The 25,227-nt window shown below is 36.6% G+C and overlaps 1 protein-coding gene across 1 annotated transcript; it reads right to left on the reverse strand.

The window, feature by feature from the left end:
- Positions 1–17,256: 17,256 nt before the first annotated feature.
- Positions 17,257–22,428, reverse strand: LOC123660574. The gene has a single exon (XM_045595630.1). The coding sequence runs from the start codon at positions 22,426–22,428 to the stop codon at positions 17,257–17,259; it is 5,172 nt and encodes a 1,723-aa protein (XP_045451586.1).
- Positions 22,429–25,227: the final 2,799 nt, after the last annotated feature.

Consider the following 25,227-nt stretch of genomic DNA (forward strand, 5'->3'; position numbering starts at 1 on the left):
TGTGTATTTATGGGATGACTGATCGATGAAATCGATCGTTGATCATCGATCTGATGAAATATTTGTTTGATTCTGCTTGTCCCCACATCCCACAATTGGGCATTGGCCTTTTTGTCTAGAAAAAGGGTGGAAAAGAGAATTTTGTGTTAATAAACAGTTTTATCAGCCTTGGACTTTCATCTTAAACCAACTTTTTTTTTGGGGAAATCGCAAAAACTTATTGTCACCGTTTTCTAAAATCATTCATCTAAATTTGTTGCCTGTAGAAGACATTTTATAGTTTGGTCGCAAAAGCGTTTTAAGCTAAATTTAGTCAGAAAAGGGAAGAATAGTATACAAATTCTATTAAAATCTTATTCGTGTTTCATGTTGTGACAGATTTCTAATCTAAATTGTAGTTAAAAATGCCTGAAAATGCATTTTATATAATTTCAATATTAATTGAGGAATTAGAGAAGTACATTTGCCAAACCAATATGGAGATCAAGGCGAAATTAGCATCAATGCTGCTTTCATAGAACATTGCACGCCGTGCACTAATATATGAATTACATATGTTCTTGATTCTTTGATAATAAAGAGAAACATTTTAAGGTTGCATTTTTAGGCAATGAGAAAATAAAATAAAAAATTTTTTGATTGCCGTTTGGAGAGCATTTTTTAAATATATTTCTTAAAGCATTGTAAACTTATATAATTTGGCACGCTTGGCGTAGTTTTTAGTGACCCTGTTTTCTGTACCGCGGGTTGGTTTCGATTCCAGCCTGAGTCTGGGTGTAATATTTGTATTTATATATCTAAATGTGTATTATCTCTATGTATATTTATTTATAGCTGTTACTTATAATACAAACATTAAGTTGCTTACTACAGTAACAGACGACCGTGTGTGTGTAATAAGAGAAGATCTCGCAAGAAAAATATAATTAATTAAAAAGTAACAAGTTAATATTTAAAAAAAAGCTGTATTAACATGAAGCATAGTCTACTAGAAAAAAAAAAAATAAAAAACATATGAATAAACACATATGGTAAGAGTCTAAGTAATAGTATTACCTGAATAAGACTTTTTTAGAGACAAGAAATCTAGTGAATATCTTTAATTTTGTCACCGAATACAAAAAAAAAGATTAAATTTCAACCCTTCGCCTATAGGTGAAATGTACCGAATCACTTTTAATCAACGCCTTTGACGTGCAAACGAGTTGAGTTCAAACAACTGACGGTCTTTTGTACCGTTGCCCGAAATCACCCGAAACCTTTCCCAGCGAGAGGGTTAATTGATCATCGTTCATGACAGGTCTATTTTAGTACCAAACTATTTTGTAACGGCAATTCGTCATTCAAATGTGATCCGATGTGAAGATTAAACGGATATACGAAGTATGGTGTGTTTAGTATTGTGAATGAAATTAATGGGTTGTATACATTACGATTAATTTAATTACGAAAACGTAAAATTATTAATTTTTATTTTTTATTTATGAACTCTTTATTGTAAACCACAATATGCAAATACAAAATAATAATAATAGAAACAACATAAAAATGTGTAGTACAAGAGGCGGTCTTATGCCTAGTTAACCATTTCTTCCAGACAACCCGAAATAGGATTGAGTGTTATTTATTTGAAGATCAGTGAGATCAGATCAGAAGGTGCAGTTATATTATAAAAAAACTTGCATACAAATACCTACACATTAATACTTACAAGCAATACATACTGTTACGTGTTAGGGTTCGAAGGATTTGGAGAGAAAGACCTGCTGACTCTTTTCAAGACTTTATTCACTAGCACTAGGTCCAACACAAAGCACTAGGTTCAAACACTAAGCACTAACAATGTCCTAAGTCGTAGGTTTCGCTGGTACCACTCTTGATCACTAGTTTTCACTTTGAAGTCGCTTTGAAAATCGCTCAAACTGAACTGAACTCGCTCGCCTACCTGCGGCTATTTATATCGGCCGAGACGAGGCCCAGACCATTCTGGAAATTTCGCGCATGTACCCGGTTTTCGAGACTATACTTCTATATAGTTCCAGAGTAGTTCCTCTAACGCCATCTAGTATTGAGTAGAGAGTTTCATGCTATCGCTGTCTTTGTGTGGTTTCAATGGTTGCCGCTAGATGGCGCTAGTTTCGTTGTGTGTTCGTAACACTACTCCTCTCTTAGAGATGCTCGTCCCGAGCATCGTTGTTACTGCCATGGTAACACGCCAAACGGTCTATGTGTACCACTTTGAATGTCCCTCTAGGTTGCTTTTGAATTCTGTAAGTCACATCATTCAGTCGGGTAACCACTTTGTATGGGCCGTCCCACTTGGTCTAAAACTTTGGAGATTTCCATTTCCGGCGGGTTGGGTTATGCAGCCACACCAGTGACCCTTCCTTGAAGCCGCTCGTGTTCGATTTCCGGTCGTATCTGGTTTTCATGTTCTTGCTTGACTGTAACCCATTTTCCCGAACCCCCTCCTCCTTTTCCCTTAAATCGCTGACATAGTCTTGTACGGTATTTGGTCCCTCCGATCACCCTCCAGTCAATAAGTCTACTGGTAATCGTAATACTCTACCGTAATTGACATACGCCGGGGTAGCTTTTATGCCGCTTTTAACCGCCGAGCATGAGAGCTCATGCTCGGCGGTTCGGTACGACAGAAGGAAGAGTGGTATATGCTTGTCCCAATCTTTTTGTTTGTCATCTACCAATTTCGCTAAATGCCTCTCAAGCGTCTGGTTAAATCTCTCAACCATTTCATCAGACTGTGAATGGTACGCAGTGGTCCTCGTCTTATGCATGCCCAAAATTCTACACACTTCCTGGAATACTTGCGATTCGAAGTTCCTGCCCTGATCTGAATGGATTTCTAGAGGCACACCAAAGCGACATATCACTTCTTCGACTAACTTAGAAGCGGCTGTTGAAGCTTCTTGGTTTGGTATGGCGAACACTTCGGGCCATTTGGTGAAGTAGTCCATGACGACCATAAAATACTTGTTTCCCGATTCCGTTACAGGAAATGGCCCCGCTACGTCAACTGCAATTCGTTCCCACGGTACACCGACGTTATACAACCGCAGATTCCCACGGCTCCTGGTCCGTGGTCCTTTTACAGCAGCGCAAGTAGTACATTTGCGGCACCAATCCTGTACATCATCTCGACAATGCAACCAGTAGAATCGTTCTCGCACTTTTGTTAACGTTCTCTTGACACCTAGATGACCTCCTGATACGCCATAATGTATTTCACGGAGAACATCTGGTACTCTCGTTCTTGGGACAATTATCTGAAGGTGGAACTCTCTGCCGTTAGTCTTCTCCCATTTCCGGTAGAGTATTCCGTTTTGAAGTATCAGACTGTCCCATTGAGCCCAGTACGTCTTAGTGACAGCGCCAGTGGGTGCAACCTCACTCCAGATTGGTTATACGTCACCCCGTTTCTTCCATGTGATGATATACCAAAGGTCGTCATCTCTTTCTTGAGCTTCCCTCATAGCATCATTCTCCCAGAGACCCAAAGGACTCGTTCTTGTTACCTTTAATGTTACTTCATTAGATTCTTGCTTAACACAATGTTTGCAGTCTTCCGAACACTGCCTTCGTGAGAGTGCATCGGCATCCCCATGCATCTTTCCGCTGCGGTGTTTCGTCTTGAAGTCATACTCCTGATCCCGGGCAGGGGGCGAAGCCCCTTGCTTCTTCAGCTCCTATATTTGTTCCTCGATTCTTTTCATCCTTGCTATCTGGGTCTTCTTCTGCGGACAGTTGAGCTAAAGATGGCCCCTCTCGCCGCACTTGTAGCACATGACTCCAGAACTTTTCTTCGTAGGAGCCTTAACTACCTTGACTTCCTCAGAGACCTCGCGGATCTTATGGGTCTGCCGTATGTCATGGCGAACAGCCTCGACCTCCAAAGCATGCGCCAATGCTTCCTTTAACGAGGTGTGGTGACGAAGCCTCACTGCAGCTCTGATCTCCAGGTCTTTGATTCCGTCGACAAATGCTTGAGCAATATTCGTGTTTACCATCTTGTTGTCGGCTCCTGGGTATGACTTCCTGACGAGTTTTTCGATTTCCAACGCCCATTGTTGTAGTCCTTCTCCTGGGCGTTGAACTCGGTCACGCAGTTGGGCACGGAACACGTGCTCCAGATGTCGATCTCCGTATCGGGATTCAAGTGCCTCCATCAAGTCTTGGAACCCATTTTCCATATGTGGCAGTGCTTCCAGAACCGACAAAGCTTGCCCCCTGAGCGCAACAGTGAGAGCGGTCAGGCATTGTTCTTCCGTCCATCCGTTGGCAGTAGCAACAGTCTGGAATTGTCGACGATAAGCGTTCCACGAAGTAGTGCCGTCGTATGGAGGCACTTTCACTTTTGCTCCTTGCCCCACGGCAACGCACGGCACGGTAGTTCCACTAGACATCGCAATTCTCATGGTTTCAAGGCGTACTACTCTCTTCTGTAGTTCAATGAGGCCGGTTTTCACATTTTCAAGATCCAATCCTAACCCGGTAACTCGTTCTTCCATCATCCACATCTTTTCGAAGCTTAGTCACCGCGTCACTAACATCTTTTACAGCCCAAAGCGTTTTTTCTTGGAGCTCTTTTTGTTGCTCTTGTAATTCTTGCAATTTGAAACTTGTTTGCTCTTGTGATTCTTGCAAAGCACTACGAATTTCAACCTTTTGTTGCTCTATTAATTTAATTAAACTTCCTAATTGAAGAGCCACTTGAGAGTCTGTAGAAGTTACGGTGTCACTGGTGGGCGCGGTAAGGTGGACGGGTCCGGTGGGCGGGGCCTGATACAAAGTGGGCGGGGCCTGAGCCTGAGTGGGCGGGGCCCGAGCCCGAGTGGGCGGGGCCTGTGTCCGAGTGGGCGGGGCCTGAGCCCGAGTGGGCGGGGCCTGACTCGGAGCGGGCGGGGCCTGAGCCCGAGTGGGCGGGGCCTGACTCGGAGCGGGCGGGGCCTGAGCCTGAGTGGGCGGGGCCGGAGCTCGGGTGGGCGGGGCTTGATAGGCGGGGTCAGTGGGCGGGTCTTGGTCCACGGTGGGCGGAGCTTGGTCCCCAGTAGGTGTGGCCTCCGCAGCTCGTTGCGCCCTTGTCCTGACGCCCTTGACGTCCTTAAAGTCTTCTCTCGGAGTCAATGGCATCTCCAAATCTCACTTCCGACACCAGATGTTACGTGTTAGAGTAAGCAGGTTTTTCTCTCCAAATCCTTCGAACCCTAACACGTAACAATACATACATTAGAATAACATAATATAATATAATAAACTAATAAATATAACAACAGTATCTCATAGTATTTACAATCAATTCCGCCATAAAAATAAAAAAATAAAAATATTTAATTAATAAAATAAATAAATAAAGTTAATTGGAATTGCCCTCAGTATTAAGGTAACGCTTTTTAACTACTTTTTGGAACGTTGGGAGTGATTTGTCTTCTTTTATATATAATGGTAAATTATTCCATAGCTTAATTTGCCCGAATGGTGAAAGACTGACTGAAAAATTTTGTTTTATGAACAGGCAATTTTAACATTAGTCTCCTTGAAGATCTTAGAGAAGAATGATCCTCGAGAAATTCAAACTTATCTTTTAAATATGACGAAGTCTTAGAGTCAAATAGCGCACAGTACAGAAAAGATAAAAATATAATATATATAATGTATAATATTAATTATATTATCTGATACATTTTTATAAAAAATACACACTTCAGCCTAGCGCAGTCCCCAGTCGGGCATAGGCCTCCCCAAGTTCGCGCCAAAAATGGCGTGAACTCGTGTTTTTTGCCCATAGTCACCCCACTGGGCAGGCGGGTTGGTGACCGCAGGGCTGGCTTTGTCGCACCGAAGATGCTGCTGCCTGTCTTCGGCCTGTGTGTTTCAAAGCCAGCGGTTGAATAACCATTCATCCCGCCATCGGTCGGCTTCTTAAGTTCCAAGGTGGTAGTGAAACTGTGTTCTGCCATAGTCCCCTCTCACAACACACACGGGAAGAGACGGGTGACTGTATTCTTTACTGCCGTAACCACACAGCAGTATAAAAAATACACATACGACAAATAGAATCAAAATACCAGATCTTACTTTCCTTTTTTAGCTGTAGAAAGAAAGGCGTTATTTTTATTCTTATGTTTTTAATTAAATAATAATTTATTAAAAAAAATAACTATTTAAATTATCTAAAACATAAATTATTTATAATCTATAATTAGTGAAAATTGCGCCTTAATAATACCTTACCTATTAATAGTGACAAAATGACGTACATATCGTAGAAAAGACATTTATATATTCATAGTGTATAAATAGTAAACCTGCATACACACCGCAATTTGTATTCAAACATGAATATATATTGAACTGAACAACAATCTACGCAGACATTATGTTTACAGACCATTTGAATTCATTTCAACTGAACTCAGTTTCACTTCAGCCTATCGTCGTTCACTGCTCGACATAGACCTCCACAACTTCGCGTCAAAAATGGCGAGAACTCGTGTGTATTGCTCATAGTCACAAACTCAGTTTAGTAAAATTATATTAAAGTTTTTCTTCCAAAGCGAAGTTTTTTTGTAATCTTGATCGCACCGATGAGTCTTCCATCTGCATTCTCCGGTATAAGTGGTATTTGTGCTACTTCATTCATCATCATCTATCATTCCTGCATTGTTAACCACCTTGTTAAAACCATAAAACTAAAATGAAAGAATTGGGTATATTGTAATAGGGCACAGCAGGAACTGTCTTCTTCTATACAAATAAATAAAATTGGAGTGTCTGTGTGTTATATTAAAATAACCGTTTTATTACTAAATACATATAGATGTATACACGGTACATATACCAAAATAAAACTTTATAAAATTTTTGTCTGTCCGTCTGTCTTTCTGTCTGTTTGTTGCGGCTAATCACTGAAACGGCTGGACCGATTTTGACGGGACTTTCACTGGCAGATAGCTGATGTAGTAACGAGTAACTTAGTCTACTTTTATTTTAGAAATTTAATTATTTTACTATACAAGTAAATAAAACCGTCTGTTTGTAATATTAAAATAACCGCATTTTACTAAATAAATATGGATGTATACACATGTATGAGTTTCGATGGCAGACAGCTGATGTAGTAAAGAGTATCTTAGGCTTATTTACTTTAGAAATTTATTTTATAACTCTGTGAAGTGAAAAATATAATTAATTAAATAAAATATTTATTATTGTTGGTAAAAAATATATATTATTCATATTTTATAAATATGTAATTCGTATTTAAATATGATTATCAAAAAACACGATTTACTAAAAATACTGAGTTAAGCTCGGTCACCCAGGTACTAATATATAAACTGTGTTGTTATATAAAATTAGTAATATCCAACGTCACTAAGTCCACACATCTTTATCAACTATGTAATCCTGCACCGAATAATACGCTTTATCTATTAATCTCTTTTTAATAAAAACTTCAAATTTACATAAACAATACCGTTACAGAAAATTACAGCTAAATAACACTGCTCTTTACTTACCGAGTCTTTTACATGTTGTATTCCTGTGGTGAGTAAGGTAGCTAGAGATCCTGAATAGGTTTCTGAATAGGGCCAACAAGGCGCGTGTAACGCTGCTGGTATTGCAGACGTCAGAAGAAACCTTAGACTGTACGCTTGTTAGCCACTTTTGTAATACATGAAAAGTTATTGAAAGTTACAACTTTACTCCGTAATTTATCTATTAGTTTTCTCTTATTAGTCTATAAATGTGTTGTTAAGTCGTTAGCCTGAATTCTTGATTTTAGCACGATATCACAAGTGCTAACTTACCTAGTAATTTAAAAAATAGTATGTAATGTATGCCTTCTGCCGATGTAATCAGAACGAATTTTGATTAAAACGCAATTTGGAAATTCGACAAAAAATTCAATACTTACGTTTGTAATTTTATATCTGTAGTTAAATGAACCATTTCATACAAATATTTGAATGGTCAATTTGCGTGTTTATCATGGTCTAGGCTTTGTTTATGTAATGTTTTTCTGAATCGACGCCGAAATATGGGACTGTTACGTGTATAACAATTATTGTAATTATTTTATAAAGTCTATTAAATATATTATTTTCTTTTTTTTTTTATTATTTTGAATTTAACTGTACCTATAAAAATACCTTTACGATTAGCAAAGCAAACAGATGATCCCCGGATGAAATCGTGCGCCACAAATTACTACGCGTTGATCCCGGGCTAACGAGATACAAACAAAATGTATTGTTCATATTTCCCTAATCCCGTTTATTTAATGCCGGCCGATCCCGTATTCAGGGGATTTGTCGACTTAAGTTCCGTGAACATTTTGAAATGCCTACACGTACAACTTGAATTTAATATTGAAATCGTTTTGTTGGCGTAAAAAGAAACAATAATTTTAGTTCAAATAAGTTTATTTTATTTGTGTATATTTATATCTAAATCTTACTTACTTACTTAGTCCGTGTTAGTAGTTTTGAACTAAGAAATCCCAGTGAATGGAGTGTCTTTACTTTAACTGATGTTGGCTTTGAATCCACGAGAAAATCATTGAAACCATCGAAATTCAGCAATATCATTATTAATGCAAGATTTGAAAGTATTAGCACGTTACAACTGAATTTGTGTCAATGTGAAGTTAAGGGCCATCCATAATTTACGTCACATGATCTCCTTTTTTCTTTTTCTCACCACAGGAACAAATCATTGCTTGAGAGTAGTGTTAGATGTTATCTTCTGTAAGACTGAGAAACTTCCTGAGACGGGCTGTACCAGATTTTGAGCAGGATATTTTCTGCTGTCCCCCAGGCAAATATGTTAATAGTTTATTTTTAATGATCTATAGTCGGCTTAAATTAGACGTCGTCTTTAAGTTTGGATGTAATACATTACATCCAAACTTAAAGACTCCTCTAAAGTTTCCTCTGACGTCTGCAATACCAGCAGCGTTACGCGCGCCTTGTTGGCCCTATTCAGAAACCTATTCAGGATCTCTGGCTACCTTACTCACCACAGGAATACAACATATAAAAGTCACGTTAAGTAAAGAGCAGTGTTATTTAGCTGTAATTTCCTGTTACAACAGGGAAGAATACGAATGGTCGTGTTTGTGTTTTGGATGTGTGTGAATATGATGACAGTATTGCTCGCTATACAATTATTTCAGTCATTTGTAATCGTCATTCAGTCCCCGCAAGTGGTTTTGCGTTAATCGCTAAGGGAATCGAAAGCTAAAGGGAACCCACAATGCATTTGCCTAGACGAGGTCTCCTCTCCAGCGATGAATGTAGTAAAATATTTAAAGGTATACATATAATTAAGTACGAGTATTATATATATTTATAAATAAATATACAAACCTTCAATGTATGTTTTAGCGCTTTGTCCTACTTTATTAAACAGATAAAATAAAAAATAAACCATTTGAATACGTTCCAGAGCGTTGCGGTTTTTTTTTTTTTAGATCAAATAATCACTTTTAATTCATTCTGTAGCAAGTGTAGTCGGAAACTTTTTATCGCCTCATTTGGCATCGAGAAGCGGGTGAAAGTATTTATTTGGCTTGATCCCAGTACCGACTCTAGATTGCACGACGGCTCAGACGGCATTAAAAGTTCATAGGTTTCCTTGGACAATTGGTTTTAATTCCGCCTCGACGGACGACATTTTGTGTCAGCGGTTCTACGAAATTGACGAGGTACGACATTAATTCCTTAAAAGATTTTCTTGTTAAAAGATATTGGTGATTGTCAAAGATAAGTTATGAGGTAATTGGACGTATACTGTCATGTTCAGGTAAAAGGGACGAAGGTATTAATGTTTAAATCTGAGAAAGTGAAGTTTAAAGTCTTTGACGTGTTTCAATTAAACCAATGTCTTTATTACGAGTGTGCTTTAGACCAACAACTCAAGTAAAACTGCTTTAGTTGTCCCTAATATACGAAACGTAACTCGCTCCCTTTCTATCTTCACTAAGTTATATCTCTCTCTCAACTTCCGTTCACGTTTTCGTCACGCATTCACCAGCTTACCCCCCAAGTCAAGCACGCGTCAAGAAGTTTTACTTCTAACTTTGTTTGTATGTAGGGGGTAATCTTCGCAAATACTGATCCGATCACGAAAATTCTTTCATTAACAGAAAGCTACACTATTTAGGAGTGACATAGGCTATATTTTATTGTGATTGAGCAAAAAAAAAATCAGTGAAAAATCTTATACTTATATAAAATTCACGTATCACAATGTTAGTTACAATACTCCTCCGAAAAGGCTGGACTGATTTTTTGTGTCAATATCGGGTAGGTCTGAAAATCGGCCAACATTTATTTTTCATACAGCTAAGTTATATTGAGGGGGAAATTAAGGGGGGTTAATAACATATATGGCAAAACAACGCTTACGGGGTCAGCTAGTAATAATATAAAACTATTAGAAAATGGATTAATGATACATTTTACAAGCCTATAAAGGAAATGTAATGTCGTCAAAATTGTACAAAATCTGTAAGGAAATCTTAATTAACGAAAAGCTTTTAAAAATCTTTTACTTGAGCACAATATATTATTCATTTTATTAAGCATTTTGTGCGGTATATGCAAATTGTTTTGCGTTATTTTCTGAGTACGATTTAAATTATAAAGAAATGTACATTGAAAATGTACTGATTCAACCAACGGGAGCCCATAGCACACTATAGAATTGCACCCTGGCAGTTACATTTATCTACTTGTCTATTTCTTAATCTTTGTATATAATAAACATTCGCCTTGTCATCACCTTGTGATCTATATAGTTTAGCCGTTAATTTTTTCATAATATTTAAGGCCTAGGTTATCTGGTCCGATGGCATTTTTGATTTTGATTTACGATCTAGAAAGTCACGTCATTATCACGTCAAATTCTATTTTAATTTATGAGAAACAGGTATTAGAAAATCATCTACACTTTAATTCAATACACCGTGATATGCCAAATCGTGATGAATGGCGGGCAATCACCTAAAAGCCTCTGATCAATAGAATATAGGTTGAAAGAAAATAGTCTCACAGCCATTATGGGGACGAAAACCTGAATATGTAGATATTAATAATATGTTGGAAAGTAACTGTCTGGCAAAAACACTGCGGTATGGGACAGATATAAAAAAAAGTTTACCTAAATGTTCAATTTCATACAGTTGGTCTTAAAAGAGATTTGATCAAATTATTCACGTAATAGAAATCCAGAATTACAAATAATTATTTATTCGTTTTGTTTTTCATTAAAAGTTTTGTTTAAAATTTATGTTTAAAATGACGTCCACGAGATCCTAAAAATACCGATTTAATTTTGAGGTGGGTTCTGACTAGTAATGTAATCAATTAATGGACGTTTTCTCTCTACAAATTCTAAAGAAAAATCGCCTTTAAGGCTTGGAAATTTAAAAAAAACATTGAGCTTTTTTACGTACTTTGCAATTTCGGATATAATTTGGGCAAATTTATTTTATGTACGTACGTACAGTATTTGCAAAATTCTGATACAAATTGACTGTCATATTTTTGACACAGTGAAAATATATGATATATAGTTTAAAAGTTTTGTTGTTATGTTTTCATAACAACAACTGAGGTAGGGCACAGCAGGAAATTTCCTGCTCACAATATGGAGCAGCCTGACTGGGATAGTACCTCGACCTTACAGAAGATCACAGCAAAATAATACTGTTTTCAAGAAGTGTTGTGTTCCTGTTCATAAATAAGGTGACCAGAGCTCCTGGCAGGAATTGGGGATAGGGCCGGCAACGCGCTTCTGGTGTTGCAGCCGTCTATAATCTACGGTAATCGCTTACCATCAGGTGAGCTGTACGCTTGTTTACCGACCTAGTAATGTAAAAAAAATCGTAGTACCAACAAATCACTAATGTTCTCAGGATAAAATAGATACAAAAAAATATCTAAATAGAGTCAATGAAATTACATAAGATGCAAACCTATTCATGTACTCTCTTAATCCAATCCCATTGGCCTTATTATCCTTTTCAGCGCAGTTATGTATTTTCCATTTCGAATTTTCTTATTTATTATTTATTTATCATACGCACAGAATTATATAAAATACTTGTTATTAATATATTGACCCGAGGCAATTTTAAACAGATATATTTTATTTTTGCTTTGGTTTTATGGATCGAAAGTTTGTGTAGCTGGAGATATAGCCCTCTTCTACCAGCTCCATTGGTACACTTAGTGCGACGCCACGTGCGCTGGCAGATACAAGTGCGTCAAGTGAAAACGGGTCATTATGACCCAGCGTCATCTTTGGCGTAGTAATTTCGTTACTTACGTTTATTTGTTTATTTAGTGCTTAATGTTAATTAACTTTGTTTTTTTAAAGATTTTTAGTGAAAATTACATTGACAAATGACCCAGCTGGAATTGTGGCGTTGTTAGAAAAGTCTGATAACAACAATGAAGACTCCCAAGGTGCTTCAGACGTGGATATTAAAGATCATTTATCTGAACGCAGTAATGACAGTGAAAAAGAACAAGAAGCTAGCGATAAAAGGTCAGATTCAGATAATATTGATCTTGCGTACAAAGTCGATCTTGATTACCAAGGAAAGGATGGAAGAATGTGGCAAAAAGCACCAGCAAGATCGAATGAGCACCAGCAAGAACGTGAGCAAAAATTCAAAACGAAAGCCACTGACGATTTTATATACAATGTTTAATATATCTAGCATATCTAACATATCTAGCAATACATTGGGCCAAAAGGAATGTAAAAGACGATTTTTCCTAAATAAGTTGGTCCTTACTATTGAATCCTATTGTTGCTACGAATACTTTACCAAAAATTCAAAATATAAACATGTTATGTTTTCAAAGTTGATTTTGCATGTGTTAATGAAAAAGTGAATAACAGTTTAATTTCTAGAACTTGTCGTTATTATTTTTATTTTACTACCTAATCAAAGAACCCTTTTATTAAACAAACAGTCATTAAAATTAAAGTGACTTGCTAAATTTCTTAAAAAAATTATTGATAAAATTCGGGTCAATATGACCCGGCCTCATCGTCCTCGTAATTATTTTCACGTAATTTGCGCCGGGTTAAGACTCACTTACTATGGGTATTTTTATCCAATTTATTTACATTATAGAAGAGATTTCTCAGACTGCTATAGAGGAACCAAGATAAAACCCAGATTAAATAAATTTACTTTATTCAAAAGTTTTTCTATAAATCAAAAGTGTCAAAATCTACGCCATCAAAGAATGTAGCCACCCCCCCCTCTTCCCGTGGGTGTCGTAAGAGGTGATTAAAGGATAACACAGTTCTACTACTACCTTGGAACTTAAAAAGCTGACCGAAGGCGTGATAACCATCCAACTGCTGGCTTTGAAATACACAGGCCGAAGACGGGCAGCAGCGTCTTCGGTTCGACAAAACCAGCCCTGCGGTCACCAACCGGTTATAAGAAACCTTTTATTTTCTGTTTTACAACGAAAAAAAAAGTACGCATTAATGGCTACTTTACTTGCCGTTGGCACACAATGATAGTTTAGTAAATTTATCATTGTAAGATATTTAGCTCCGTCCGTGACAATACTTCTTGTTGCTTCTACTGGTCATAAGAGAGCTGATGCATTATTTCACCTGAGAATCGATAGTGGGATTTGACGTGGAAATGCCGCCAGCATTCTTGACACAAATGTGCGGGGAAAAAAATTGGCAGTTTCGAAATTAATTTCTATCGAGATATTTAGTTGAATTTTCAACTACGAAAATTAAAATATGTATACAGAGTTATGATAGGCTGGGAGATCTATGAGAATTTGGTCTACATTAATTTGTCCATGTTTTTTTATGAGATTTACGAAAATTCGCAATTGAGCTGTTGCGAAAGACACTTCTGAAGATCGCACAAAATGTTTGTTGGAACGAAGTTCCTTACGGTATGCTTGACATTTGGCTGGGCGAGCGAACTGAAAAAAATGTGTTACTAAAACCGTAAGAAAAATATATAACGGAAGTAACGTAATATCACGACACGACAGTCACACGACTGTATAATATAACGTTTGTAAAACTAAAATATTACTAGTAATTTTTTTTTTAAATTATTTATTTAATTTTATACTGTCGACTAAAATAAATAACGCCATATGATTTTTATTTCACTTAATAGTTTGAATTATTATTATTGTTATTATTTTATTTGATTTATTTTATTTTATAAAATACTAAATTTCCTAAATACTTTTATGTACTTAATTAAAAAACCAATCACCAAAAAAAAAAAAAAAAAAATCAAGAACTCGAAAAAATATATAAAATTCAACATTTTTTTTTCCAAATTGTATTGCTTCTATACTATCCGAAGGAACTTCGTTCCTACCTGGTGTCCCATGACACCACATATTTTTTATTTATTTGGGAAACAAACAACTTTTAATACACATAAACATAAACAACAGTAATATTTTATAAATCAGCAAAGTTTCCACCAAATGTTGTAATACACACCGAGCAGTTACTAAGATCTCGTTTTAATATTATAGTAAATTTATTATAATTTAATATTGGAAAATTACGATTCAGTAGCACTTTTCACAATCAAATTGAATAAAGTACTTACAATATATTTTTAATTTTTAAATTTCAATAATATTTTTTTATAGCTTTAGTCTTAAAATTGACATAACGTCGTTACGTTTTAACACAACGTGAGTAGTTTTAATTAAAGTTTTGACATTATGATACCATTTTCTTGGAAATTGAACGACTCGTTACTTACTTTAATCAGAAACAAGTGTTGTCAAATAAAAACTTGTAAAGTAAAGAACAGCAACCGCTCCAGTGTAGTGGGTACGTATGCACACCTAAACAACGTTTGCGGGTGGGTTTGATTCCCGCTCAGGATAGGTATTTATATTTGTACAAATAATTCTTTCCGATTTGGATGTCTCTCCTTGTGGTTCTCCCCACCGTAAACAGGTAATAAGTTAAGCTGTCGATCCTCATAGGTCACTCATAGTAGAGATTTGGGGAATATATCCGCAAACCCGCGGTGGAACAGCGTGGTGAATTAAAATCCAACCCTTCTCCAACACGGAGAAAGAGGCCTATATCCAGCAGTGGGATGTTACAGGCTGAATTGTGACTCTGAAGTTACAATCATTACAGCCTATACAGTCCACTGCTGGACATAGGCCTCCACAAGTTTACGCCAAAAACAACGTGAACTCATGTGTTTTGCCCATAGTCACCACGCTGGGCAGGCGGGTTGGTGACCGCAGTACTGGCTTTGTCGCACCGAAGACGCTGCTGCCCGTCTTCGACCTGTGTATTTCAAAGCCAGCAGTTCGATGGTTATCCCGCCATCGGTCGGCTTCTTAAGTTTCAAGGTGGTTGTGGAACCTTGTTATCCCTTAGTCGCCTCTTACGACACCCACGGGAAGAGAGGGGGTGGCTAAATTCTTTAGTGCCGTAGCCACACAGCACCTGAAGTTACAAACAAAGTAACAATTCAATTTAACGATGTCAATACGAGTATAATAATATGCAGTTATTTTTGCTTTCCTAAGAAGTATCAGAACTTTAATGACAATATTTATTTCAAACTAGCTGTGCCTACGACTTCGTTCGCGTTTTGGGTATTTACATGTTCAACGTGATTCTTTAAATTGCCATAACTTTTTCAGTTATGAACCAATTAACATGAAACAAACGCTAGATATTAACTCAAGCTTACCACAAAATATTAATCAAAACCACATCTCTATTCGGTTTTCGGTCACCAACCCGTCTGCCCAGCGTGCTGACTATGGGCAAAACACATGAGTTCACGTTATTTTTGGCGTAAAATTGTGGAGGCCTATGTCCAGCAGTGGACTGTATAGGCTGTGATGACGACATCTCTATTTTATAAGCCGTTTCTGAGATAAGCGTGCACAAACGTAAAGACAAACGGATGATAATTCTAAAAATCATTGTTTTGGATTCTATGTTCATAAAGGTTTCAATAATATTTTTTCTCATATATCTTCCATGTACAGACAGCGATAGGTTACCTTTTGAACCGACTTTAAATAAAGGAGGATGTTACTCAATTCGACCGTTCGGTTTGTTCGGGGATAACTCCGTTATCTATAAACCGATTTTGATAATCCTTTTTCTGTTGAAAAGGAGATATACCTAGTTTGGTACCATGATAAGGAAACCAGGATCTGATGATGGGATCCCAGAGAAATCGAGGGAAACATGCCGATGTTTATCATGTGGTCACATTTAAATTTCATCGAGATCTGATTACAACTTTTGGAGTAATCTTTGATAATGCGTATTAACTTGACTATTTTTTCGTCTACCTACGTTGTATTACTTGTCGATATAATTGAAGTCGGTTTTTCTTCGTTTTCCTGCGAACACAATTATTATTACATGTGTTAAAGAAAAATATGAAATACACATTAATCTATTCGAGAAAATAAATTCGAAAAATTAATCTAAAATACAAAGCATATCAGGAAGTAAAATTTAATAATAAAAAGTAAACATTCTTGTTCGGTATTTCCAATCTTTTGTAACGACTACGATTACATTCATCTCAGGTGTTTCTCAGTCGATAGAGCCAGGGCCAGTAAAACTACCGTATACCCGGAAAACGCATAGCAATTTATTAAAAATATTCTTAAACTATATGTAATTCAGAAAACGAAACGTTAGCATGTTTAAACACAGGGCAGCGCCATCTAGTTTTACCTTATAGAACTATTCTAACAATTATAACTAAATAATATAATGATTTTCAAATTGTACATACCGCCCGCCAAGGACTAACTAGTCCTTCGTAACACACATTTATTATTACATTACATTTATACACCTCTATAAAGAATAAAAAAAAAGTTATAGTAAATGGTTTTCTATGAAACACTTGCCATTAATACTTATTGCTAAAATGTATTGCAAATGTGGACTGTAGGTAAAATTAAAGAAAATAATACAATACCCCTCATAGGATAAAAACTAGTAAGATAAAAAAAAACACTGTTAAATAATTTCTAAATAATTAACATTCTTAACAACGAGTTTTACAAGTTTAAGATAAGAAATAAAAGTAAAATCCTTATTAATAACATTAACAAACTTAACACTTAAATTGAATACTGAACAATAACTCTTAAATTTACGTTAATATGACCACCAGTAATCTTAAACCTATTTTAAAATAACAATTTAGGTTTCATTCACATCAATAGGCAAGAGACATAGCTTTGAAGTTGGACGTTGAATCGTTGAATTTTTGTAACGAAGAGTAACTACACGATTGATGTTATCGCTACCCGGATGAACATCTACAACTATACCGTAAAGCCACTTAGCTGGGGGTAAATTCTCATCCTTGACTAAAACCATGTCACCTTTTTTTAATTCCGGGGTTTTCGTTTTCCATTTATACCTTTGAAAAAACTGAGTTAAATACTCTTGCGACCATCGCTTCCAAAAAATCTGAACCATGCGCTGTGTTAGTTGCCAACGTCTCAAATTACTTACCAAGCTATGTTCTAAATTATGATCAGGTGCTAATACTAAGGGTTCGCCCACTAAAAAGTGACCTGGCGTCAAAGGAACACAATCATCAGGGTCAGAACTACCATTTGACAGTGGCCTCGAATTGAGACACCCCTCAATTTGAGCCAGTACCGTTGACAGTTCTTCATATGTAAGAGTAGAGTCACCTATTACTCTACGCAGATGATACTTTACACTTTTTATTCCTGCCTCCCATAATCCACCAAAGTTTGGAGCATGTGGAGGAATAAAATGCCATTCGGTGTTATTAGTTGCCAGTGCCGATGCAATCTCAGAGGCCAGGGTAGATTTTTCATTTGCAAATAGTTTTTTCAGTTCTCGCGAAGCCCCTACAAAATTTGTTCCGTTGTCACTCCATAAATGGTTACATCGACCCCTGCGTGCTATAAAACGTTTAAACGCAGCTAAAAAGCCTTCAGTGGTTAGATCTGAAACAGCTTCGATATGAACGGCTCGTGTGGACATACAAATGAAAAGGCAAATATAGCCTTTGTAAGACCTTTGGCCTCTACCCTTGGAAACACGTATGTTTATAGGGCCTGCATAATCAACACCTGCATTTGAAAACGGTTTGCTAGGGGTGACTCGACAGGAGGGCATTTGACCCATCAAAGGAGTCCGAAAAGTAGCTGCATGTCTAATGCATGGGACACAATGATGAATGTGACTTTTGACTATATTTTTTAATTTGGTCACCCAATAGCTACTTCTTATATAATTACAAGTTAATTGTTGTCCACCATGCATCGTTTTATTATGGGCATCAGCTACTATAAGCCTTGCTAAATGAGATGCGCCATCTATTATAATGGGATGCTTACTTTTATATGATAAGTTCGACTTCTCCATGCGACCCCCGACTCTCATAATTCCAAAATTGTCCAGAAATGGATTGAGCATTGACAGTCTGCTCTTTTTACTTATATTTTTAGTTTTAGTAAGACTTGCCATTTCTACCGCGAATGCCTCGGATTGGTGATGTCGAATGCAACAGTCAAGTGCGTCCTGGATTTCTTTCGCTGTCAGGTAAGGCGAATTCTTTACACTCGTTTTGGGAGATTTGAGTTGAAGAAATCTTCGACAGAAAGCGATTACGCGTATATATTTTGTTAATGATGAGAATCGAGTAGACAAGTCCGTACCTGGGTCTGTCATCGCAGCTGCATGTACTTTAGTAGGTCTTAATTCTAGTTCAGTTTTAGTGTATATGGAAGCAGGTTTTTCATATTTAATAACATTATCAAACAACCAGCTTGGACCGCACTTCCACACTTGATTATCCAACAATGCAGCTGGTTTGATACCCCTCGACGCATAATCAGCGGGATTATCCTTAGTACTTACATAGGACCACTGTGACGAATCTAGATGCATAAGGATTTCCGAAGTCCGATTAGCAACGAAAGTTTTCCATCGACTGGGATGATCGCTTAGCCAAGCCAAAACAATTGTCGAATCTGTCCAAGCATGTAATCTAGCTTTATGGATGTTTAAGGCTTTTGCCACTTCAACCAGCAGCTTTGTGACTAAAACAGCTCCACACAACTCGAGCCTTGGTATCGAGATTTGTTTGTTAGGAGCAACCTTAGTTTTTGCTGTGACGAGGTGGGATTCAACACTACCGTCTAACTTAATACATCTGATATACACTACTGCGGCATAAGCTACACTAGAGGCGTCGCTAAAGCCATGCAACTCCACAATAGCGTCATCATCCGACGTCTGAACCCATCTAGGTAAATAAAAATTTACCAACTTACTTAATTCTTGTCGATAGAGTTCCCATTCATTTACGAGTGCAATCGGTAATCGGTCGTCCCAATCAAATCCCGTTAACCACATTTTTTGAATAAATATCTTCGCGGTAACAATACATGGAGCAAGCCACCCAAGAGGATCAAATAAACGACTGATTTCCGATATAATTTCTCGTTTAGTTTCAATTGCAATTTCAGAAGATAACCTAACTGTGTATTCAAATTCATCTGTAAAACGATTCCAAGTAAGACCCAAAATTTTTATAGTATCGTCTTCTCTGATCTCCATATCCTTTCCGTTATCTTCTTGCCACAACTTTCTGTTACTAGACCATTTCTGTAAATTGAATCCTCCCTTCTTCATTAATTCATTCATTTCTTTGTATACTTTAATCGCTTCTATTTCAGTTTGACAACCTGTCATGAGATCATCCATGTAGAAGTCCGTTCTGACTCTATTAGCAGCTAAGGGAAAATTATGACCTTCATCAATGCTAAGTTGATGCATGGCCTTTACAGCTAAGTATGGTGCGCAAGATGTACCAAAGGTTACCCTCAACAATCTGTAATCCTTAATTTCTGAGTCAGTATCTTCACGCCAAACTATTCTCTGATAATCAACATGTTTTCTAGCTATCTTTACCTGTCTGTACATTTTTATGATATCAGCAGTAAGACAGATAGGATGCATTCGCCATCGCATTATAATATGTCGCAATTCCGGCTGCAAAGTCGGCCCAACCATTAAAGTGTCATTTAATGACACACCATTGGCACTTCGATCTGAAGCGTTAAATACAACTCTAGTTTTGGTCGTACTTTTATCCGGTCTCAAAACGGCATGATGCGGTAACCATACTTTTTCCCCCGTTTCTTCTACCTTTTCTATTATTTCTTCCATATGACCAAGAGTAATGTATTCCTTTAATACTTCTGTATAATCCTTCTTTACTTCTAAATTTTTTGACAATCTCTTTTCCAGACTAAACAATCTCTTTACTGCAATTGTTCTTGTATCTCCATAAATATTTTCAACATTCGTCTTGGGTCGGAAAGGCAATTCGACTACATAGCGACCATTTTCGTCTCTACTTTTAGTAGCGGCAAAATGGTTTTCGCATTCTTGCTCCTCAGGCGTCAAGACTTTTCCGCGTTCCAAGTTAGGTTCTGATTCTATTTCCCAAAAACGTTTAAAGAGATCGTGATCGTCGAGTTGAATATGCATATTTACAATAACATTATGACATTTGGGGTCACTAATGTTGCCTTCATTTACTAATCCTGACAATACCCATCCAAGGTAAGTATCCTGCGCAATCATAGAACCAGTAGGGTGTTTCAGTACCCCATTTTTCAGGATCTTACAATATACCTCGGCCCCTAATAAAATATCAATCCTATTAGGTGAATTGTATTGAGGATCTGCCAACCTAATTCGACCTATGTCTTCCCAATTAGGTAAGTGAAATTTTCTCTCCGGCAACACTGAAGTTACCTTCCGTAATACATGAGCTTTTACCTGTAATGTAAACGTGGGGTCATGAAGGGACTGCATGTTTACCATAACCACATATTTTGAGGTTAAGTCACTCTGACCGCCACCTAAACCTGAAATGCAAATCTTTGATGCTGTTTTATTTAAACATAAGTATTGAACAGCTGCTTCCGAAATAAAAGACGCTTGCGATCCCTGGTCTAACAACGCTCTCAATATCTGAGACGAACCGTTGTTGGACTCAGCTTTTATCAAAGCTGTTGCTAATAAGGTTTGGCTCTGTATTCGATCTGTCACAAAATGACTAACAATATTATTATTAGTGGCTTCATTCGTCTTTAAAGACGATTCCGGTTTTGGCTCTTCTGAGTCATCAGTCTTCGAACTGGCTCTACCGTGAAGAAGCGTGTGATGCTTCCTTCTGCATATACGACACGTTATTGGTACACGACACATCTTACCTGTATGATTGGTTCCCAAACAATTATAGCAAAGACCTAATGTCTTAACTATAGACTGACGGCTATCAAGATCCTGCTTGGCAAACTTACTACAGGAAAACAGTTTATGATTTTCAGCGCAATGAGGACAAATTGTTTTGGAAGCGACGTGCAAAGATTTAGGCTGATAAGTAGTTTGTTTTACTGGCTTAAATTTATTTTTTGAAGACTCTACAAATTCTAACGCACGGAAGCGTTCTTCTAAAAATTGTTTAAAATTATTAAATTTAGGTAACTCTACTGATAAGCTATTAACATACAATTCCCACTGCTTCCTCGTTTCATCGTCCAATTTCATACTAACAATATAAATGATAATAACGTCCCAAGACTCTACCTGAATACCTAAATTAGACAATTCATGTATACAATCCGTTGTGGTATCAAGTAAATCCTTGAGAGCATTAGGCGATTCAAAAGACATAGTACGTTGAGCAAACAAACGCTTTAAAATACAATTTGACATAAACCGCTTATTACTATATCTATTTTTTAATAGCTCCCAACATTTCTGGTAATTGTCACGTGTAACTGGAATATGCTTTATTAATTGTTCTGCTTCTCCTTTTACTTGTGTTTTTAAGTAATGTAACCTCTGAACGTCATCTAAAGCAGCATTGTTATGTACTAACGACGTAAAGAGATCCTTAAATGAAGTCCATTCTGCATAGCTACCCCCAAACACTGGAATAGATATTTTCGGTAATCGAACAATAGAGTCTTTATTTCCGTGAGATGTAGAAGGTTCCCGGCTTATAGACGACGATTTCTCTATGGAGTTTAACACTGTCTTAAGCTCACTCTTGTAAGTTAAGTAAATTTCATAACCAGTATTAAATATATCATTTTTGACATAATAACTTTCGTCTAATTTCTCCTTTTTGTATGCACATATAATCTCTTCGTGCTTCTGATTGAACTTAAGCATTGTGCCTTCCAAGCTTTCCAATCTCGCACTGATATATGTTTCAGTTATTCTATCTTTAGGTGATTTTTTAAAATTGTTTCTTCCTCTTTCCATTTGGTTTATAAAATCGTCCATTAGTCTAAAGTCGGCTTCCATTTTCGTTTGAATTTATATATGTATTAAAAACTTTTACAAGTCCAACTTATTCAAAAATTTTCTAAGTCTAGTTTAAGCCGAATTATTCTAAGTGTTTTGGACTTAGCCCGGTCAAAATAAAATCGGGCATAGATTCCTCGTCTTGTCGTTTTTTCGCGAATTATTCTAAGTCCTAACTAACACTTTAAAATTTTACAAGTCCACTTTTAATAATATATTTTCTAAGTTATTTTATCACTGTTAATAAGATTCAAATTATAGCGTATTCACAGTTTGTTGCACTTTACCACTTCACCAGATCGTAAATTTGCCTCCTCCAGTTAGTTCCAAATTTCTCCACCAGGTGGCGCCACTGCTGCACCGACTTCTTAATTTGTAAACTTTGCACAATCACGGCGACCTTTTTAATTCGTCAACTAACACTGAACTATTTTTTTTTTTACTCGATTAGAACTAATATTTAGGTGTACCAATATACTTTTCAAAAAGCGTTCCGACTCGTATGGACCTATGTTTCTCAGTCGATAGAGCCAGGGCCAGTAAAACTACCGTATACCCGGAAAACGCATAGCAATTTATTAAAAATATTCTTAAACTATATGTAATTCAGAAAACGAAACGTTAGCATGTTTAAACACAGGGCAGCGCCATCTAGTTTTACCTTATAGAACTATTCTAACAATTATAACTAAATAATATAATGATTTTCAAATTGTACATCAGGAGATTCGCTATTGTCAAACAAAGTTGCCTTTTAAAAGTTACTTTTGATTTTTGATCTATTTTTAAAATTAATATTACTTATACGTGGACATTTATAGAATACTAGCTGACTCGGTAAACGTTGTCTTGCTGCTAAACGCTATTTTTTAAATAGGGGTTAGTGGTAGAAGGGTGAAAATTTAGGGTTGTATGTATTTTTCAACGCTAAATTATAATAAAATTAAGAATAAATAATATATCTTAAATAAAAAAAAAAATATTTTTTTGGGGTGGACTACCCTTAACATTTAGGGGCATGAAAAATAGATGTTGTTCGATTCTCAGACGTACCCAATATGCACACAAAATTTCAAGATAATCGTTCAAGCCGTTTCGGAGGAGTTTAACTACAAACACTACGACACGAGAATTTTATATATCAGATAAATAGAACAAAAAAAACTTATAATGACAAAGAATAACCAAAGAAGTATTACACTAAACATGTCGAAGCACGTTTTATCTAAAATCAAGAGTTATTGTTGTTCAAATACATTTTACCTTACTAAACTATCTTTACAAAGCCTCAATTTCGCAAATAGCGTTATCCCGTAAGATCAGCATCCGCACCGCAAACTTGCTCCGATAGAAGCTCCATTTATCACCTCGTCAGGATGACGGATGTCCTCGGATCAACGAATGGAGATTAAATAGAACAATCGAGATTTGGATACGCCATATTTAATGGCATGTAATATTGATGTATTAAGGTTTAGATTTAGTTCTATATACTAATATTATATATATATATATATATATATATACATAAAACGTTCGTTTGGTAGAACGCGCTAATATTAGGATCTACTGATTCGAACTGAAAAATCATTTTTGTGTTGGATGGTTCTTTTAACGAGGCTATATTTTAATAAGTACGATTTTATTTTTTTGTTACCCACATATTAGGAATTCTAAACATTTTTTTGAATATCATGTCAAAACTCACTCACTCCATGGCCGTGACAGTTGCGCCAACGCGGCGTCATATTTTTTATATATTTTAGATTATTTACTGCCATTATTTAAGAAAAAGTCAACATAGCTCCAAGCACATTGTAAGTATTATATTAAGTCAAATAATGAAGCAATATTTTCATTGAAAACAACATTAAAACTCACATACGTGTGTTAAACATGTCTGTTAATTGCTAACATACTAAAAATTACATTTCCCCAACTGATGCCCTTTCAGTTAAAATTTAAATTACGTGCTCAAAGGCGGCCTCAGAGCAAACACAAAAGTTACGGCCGAATGCTGTTTACGTTCATATAATTTTAAAGTCGTTTTCAGTCTCTTTAGGGTATGTTTTAGTTTCATTTCATTGTTATGTAAGATCTAATATATATGTGATTATATTTTAATGCCCTGTTGCTATATTCAGAAAACGATTCGTTTTGTTTACGAGCAACTAAATTTCGAACATGATTTGTTCTCAATTACTATATAGCAACCAGGATTTAGTCGAAATGACGAGTAAGTAGATAAAATCAAGCAGTTTTTAATAATTCAGTATCTCATTGTAATAATTATTTGTTTATTTAATAAGGTAGCAGTAGTAGCAGTAGCAGTAGCTAGCAGTTCATCATTGCATCATTTCAGCCTATCATAGTCCACTACTGGAAATAGGCCTCCACAAGTTTGCGCCAAAAATGGCGCGAACTCATGTGTTTTGCCCATAGTCACCTCGCTGGGCAGGTGGGTTGGTGACCGCAGGCCTGGCTTTGTCGCACCGAAGACGTTGATGCCCGTCTTCGGCCTGTGTATTTCAAAACCAGCAGTTGGATGGTTATCCCGCCATCGGTCGGCTTTTTTAATACCAAGGTGGTAGTGAAACTGCGTTATCCCTTAGTCGCCTCTTACGACACTCACGGCAAGAGATGGAGTGGCTATATTCTTCACTGCCGTAGCCACACAACAGTAACAGTATAAGTTAGGCATTAAATTAAACCATGCATACAAAATACCATGTACACAAACAAGCGTACGGCTCACCTGATCCTATAGACGTCTGCATCCTATATCCACTCATACCTACT

This window comes from Melitaea cinxia, chromosome 15 (genome assembly GCF_905220565.1).
Source record: "Melitaea cinxia chromosome 15, ilMelCinx1.1, whole genome shotgun sequence".
NCBI classification, from domain to species: Eukaryota; Metazoa; Arthropoda; class Insecta; order Lepidoptera; family Nymphalidae; genus Melitaea; species Melitaea cinxia.

What these genes read in the sequence shown, in the direction of transcription:
- LOC123660574 (XM_045595630.1), bottom strand. Translation starts at nt 22,428, where the DNA reads ATGGAAGCCGACTTTAGACTAATGGACGATTTTATAAACCAAATGGAA.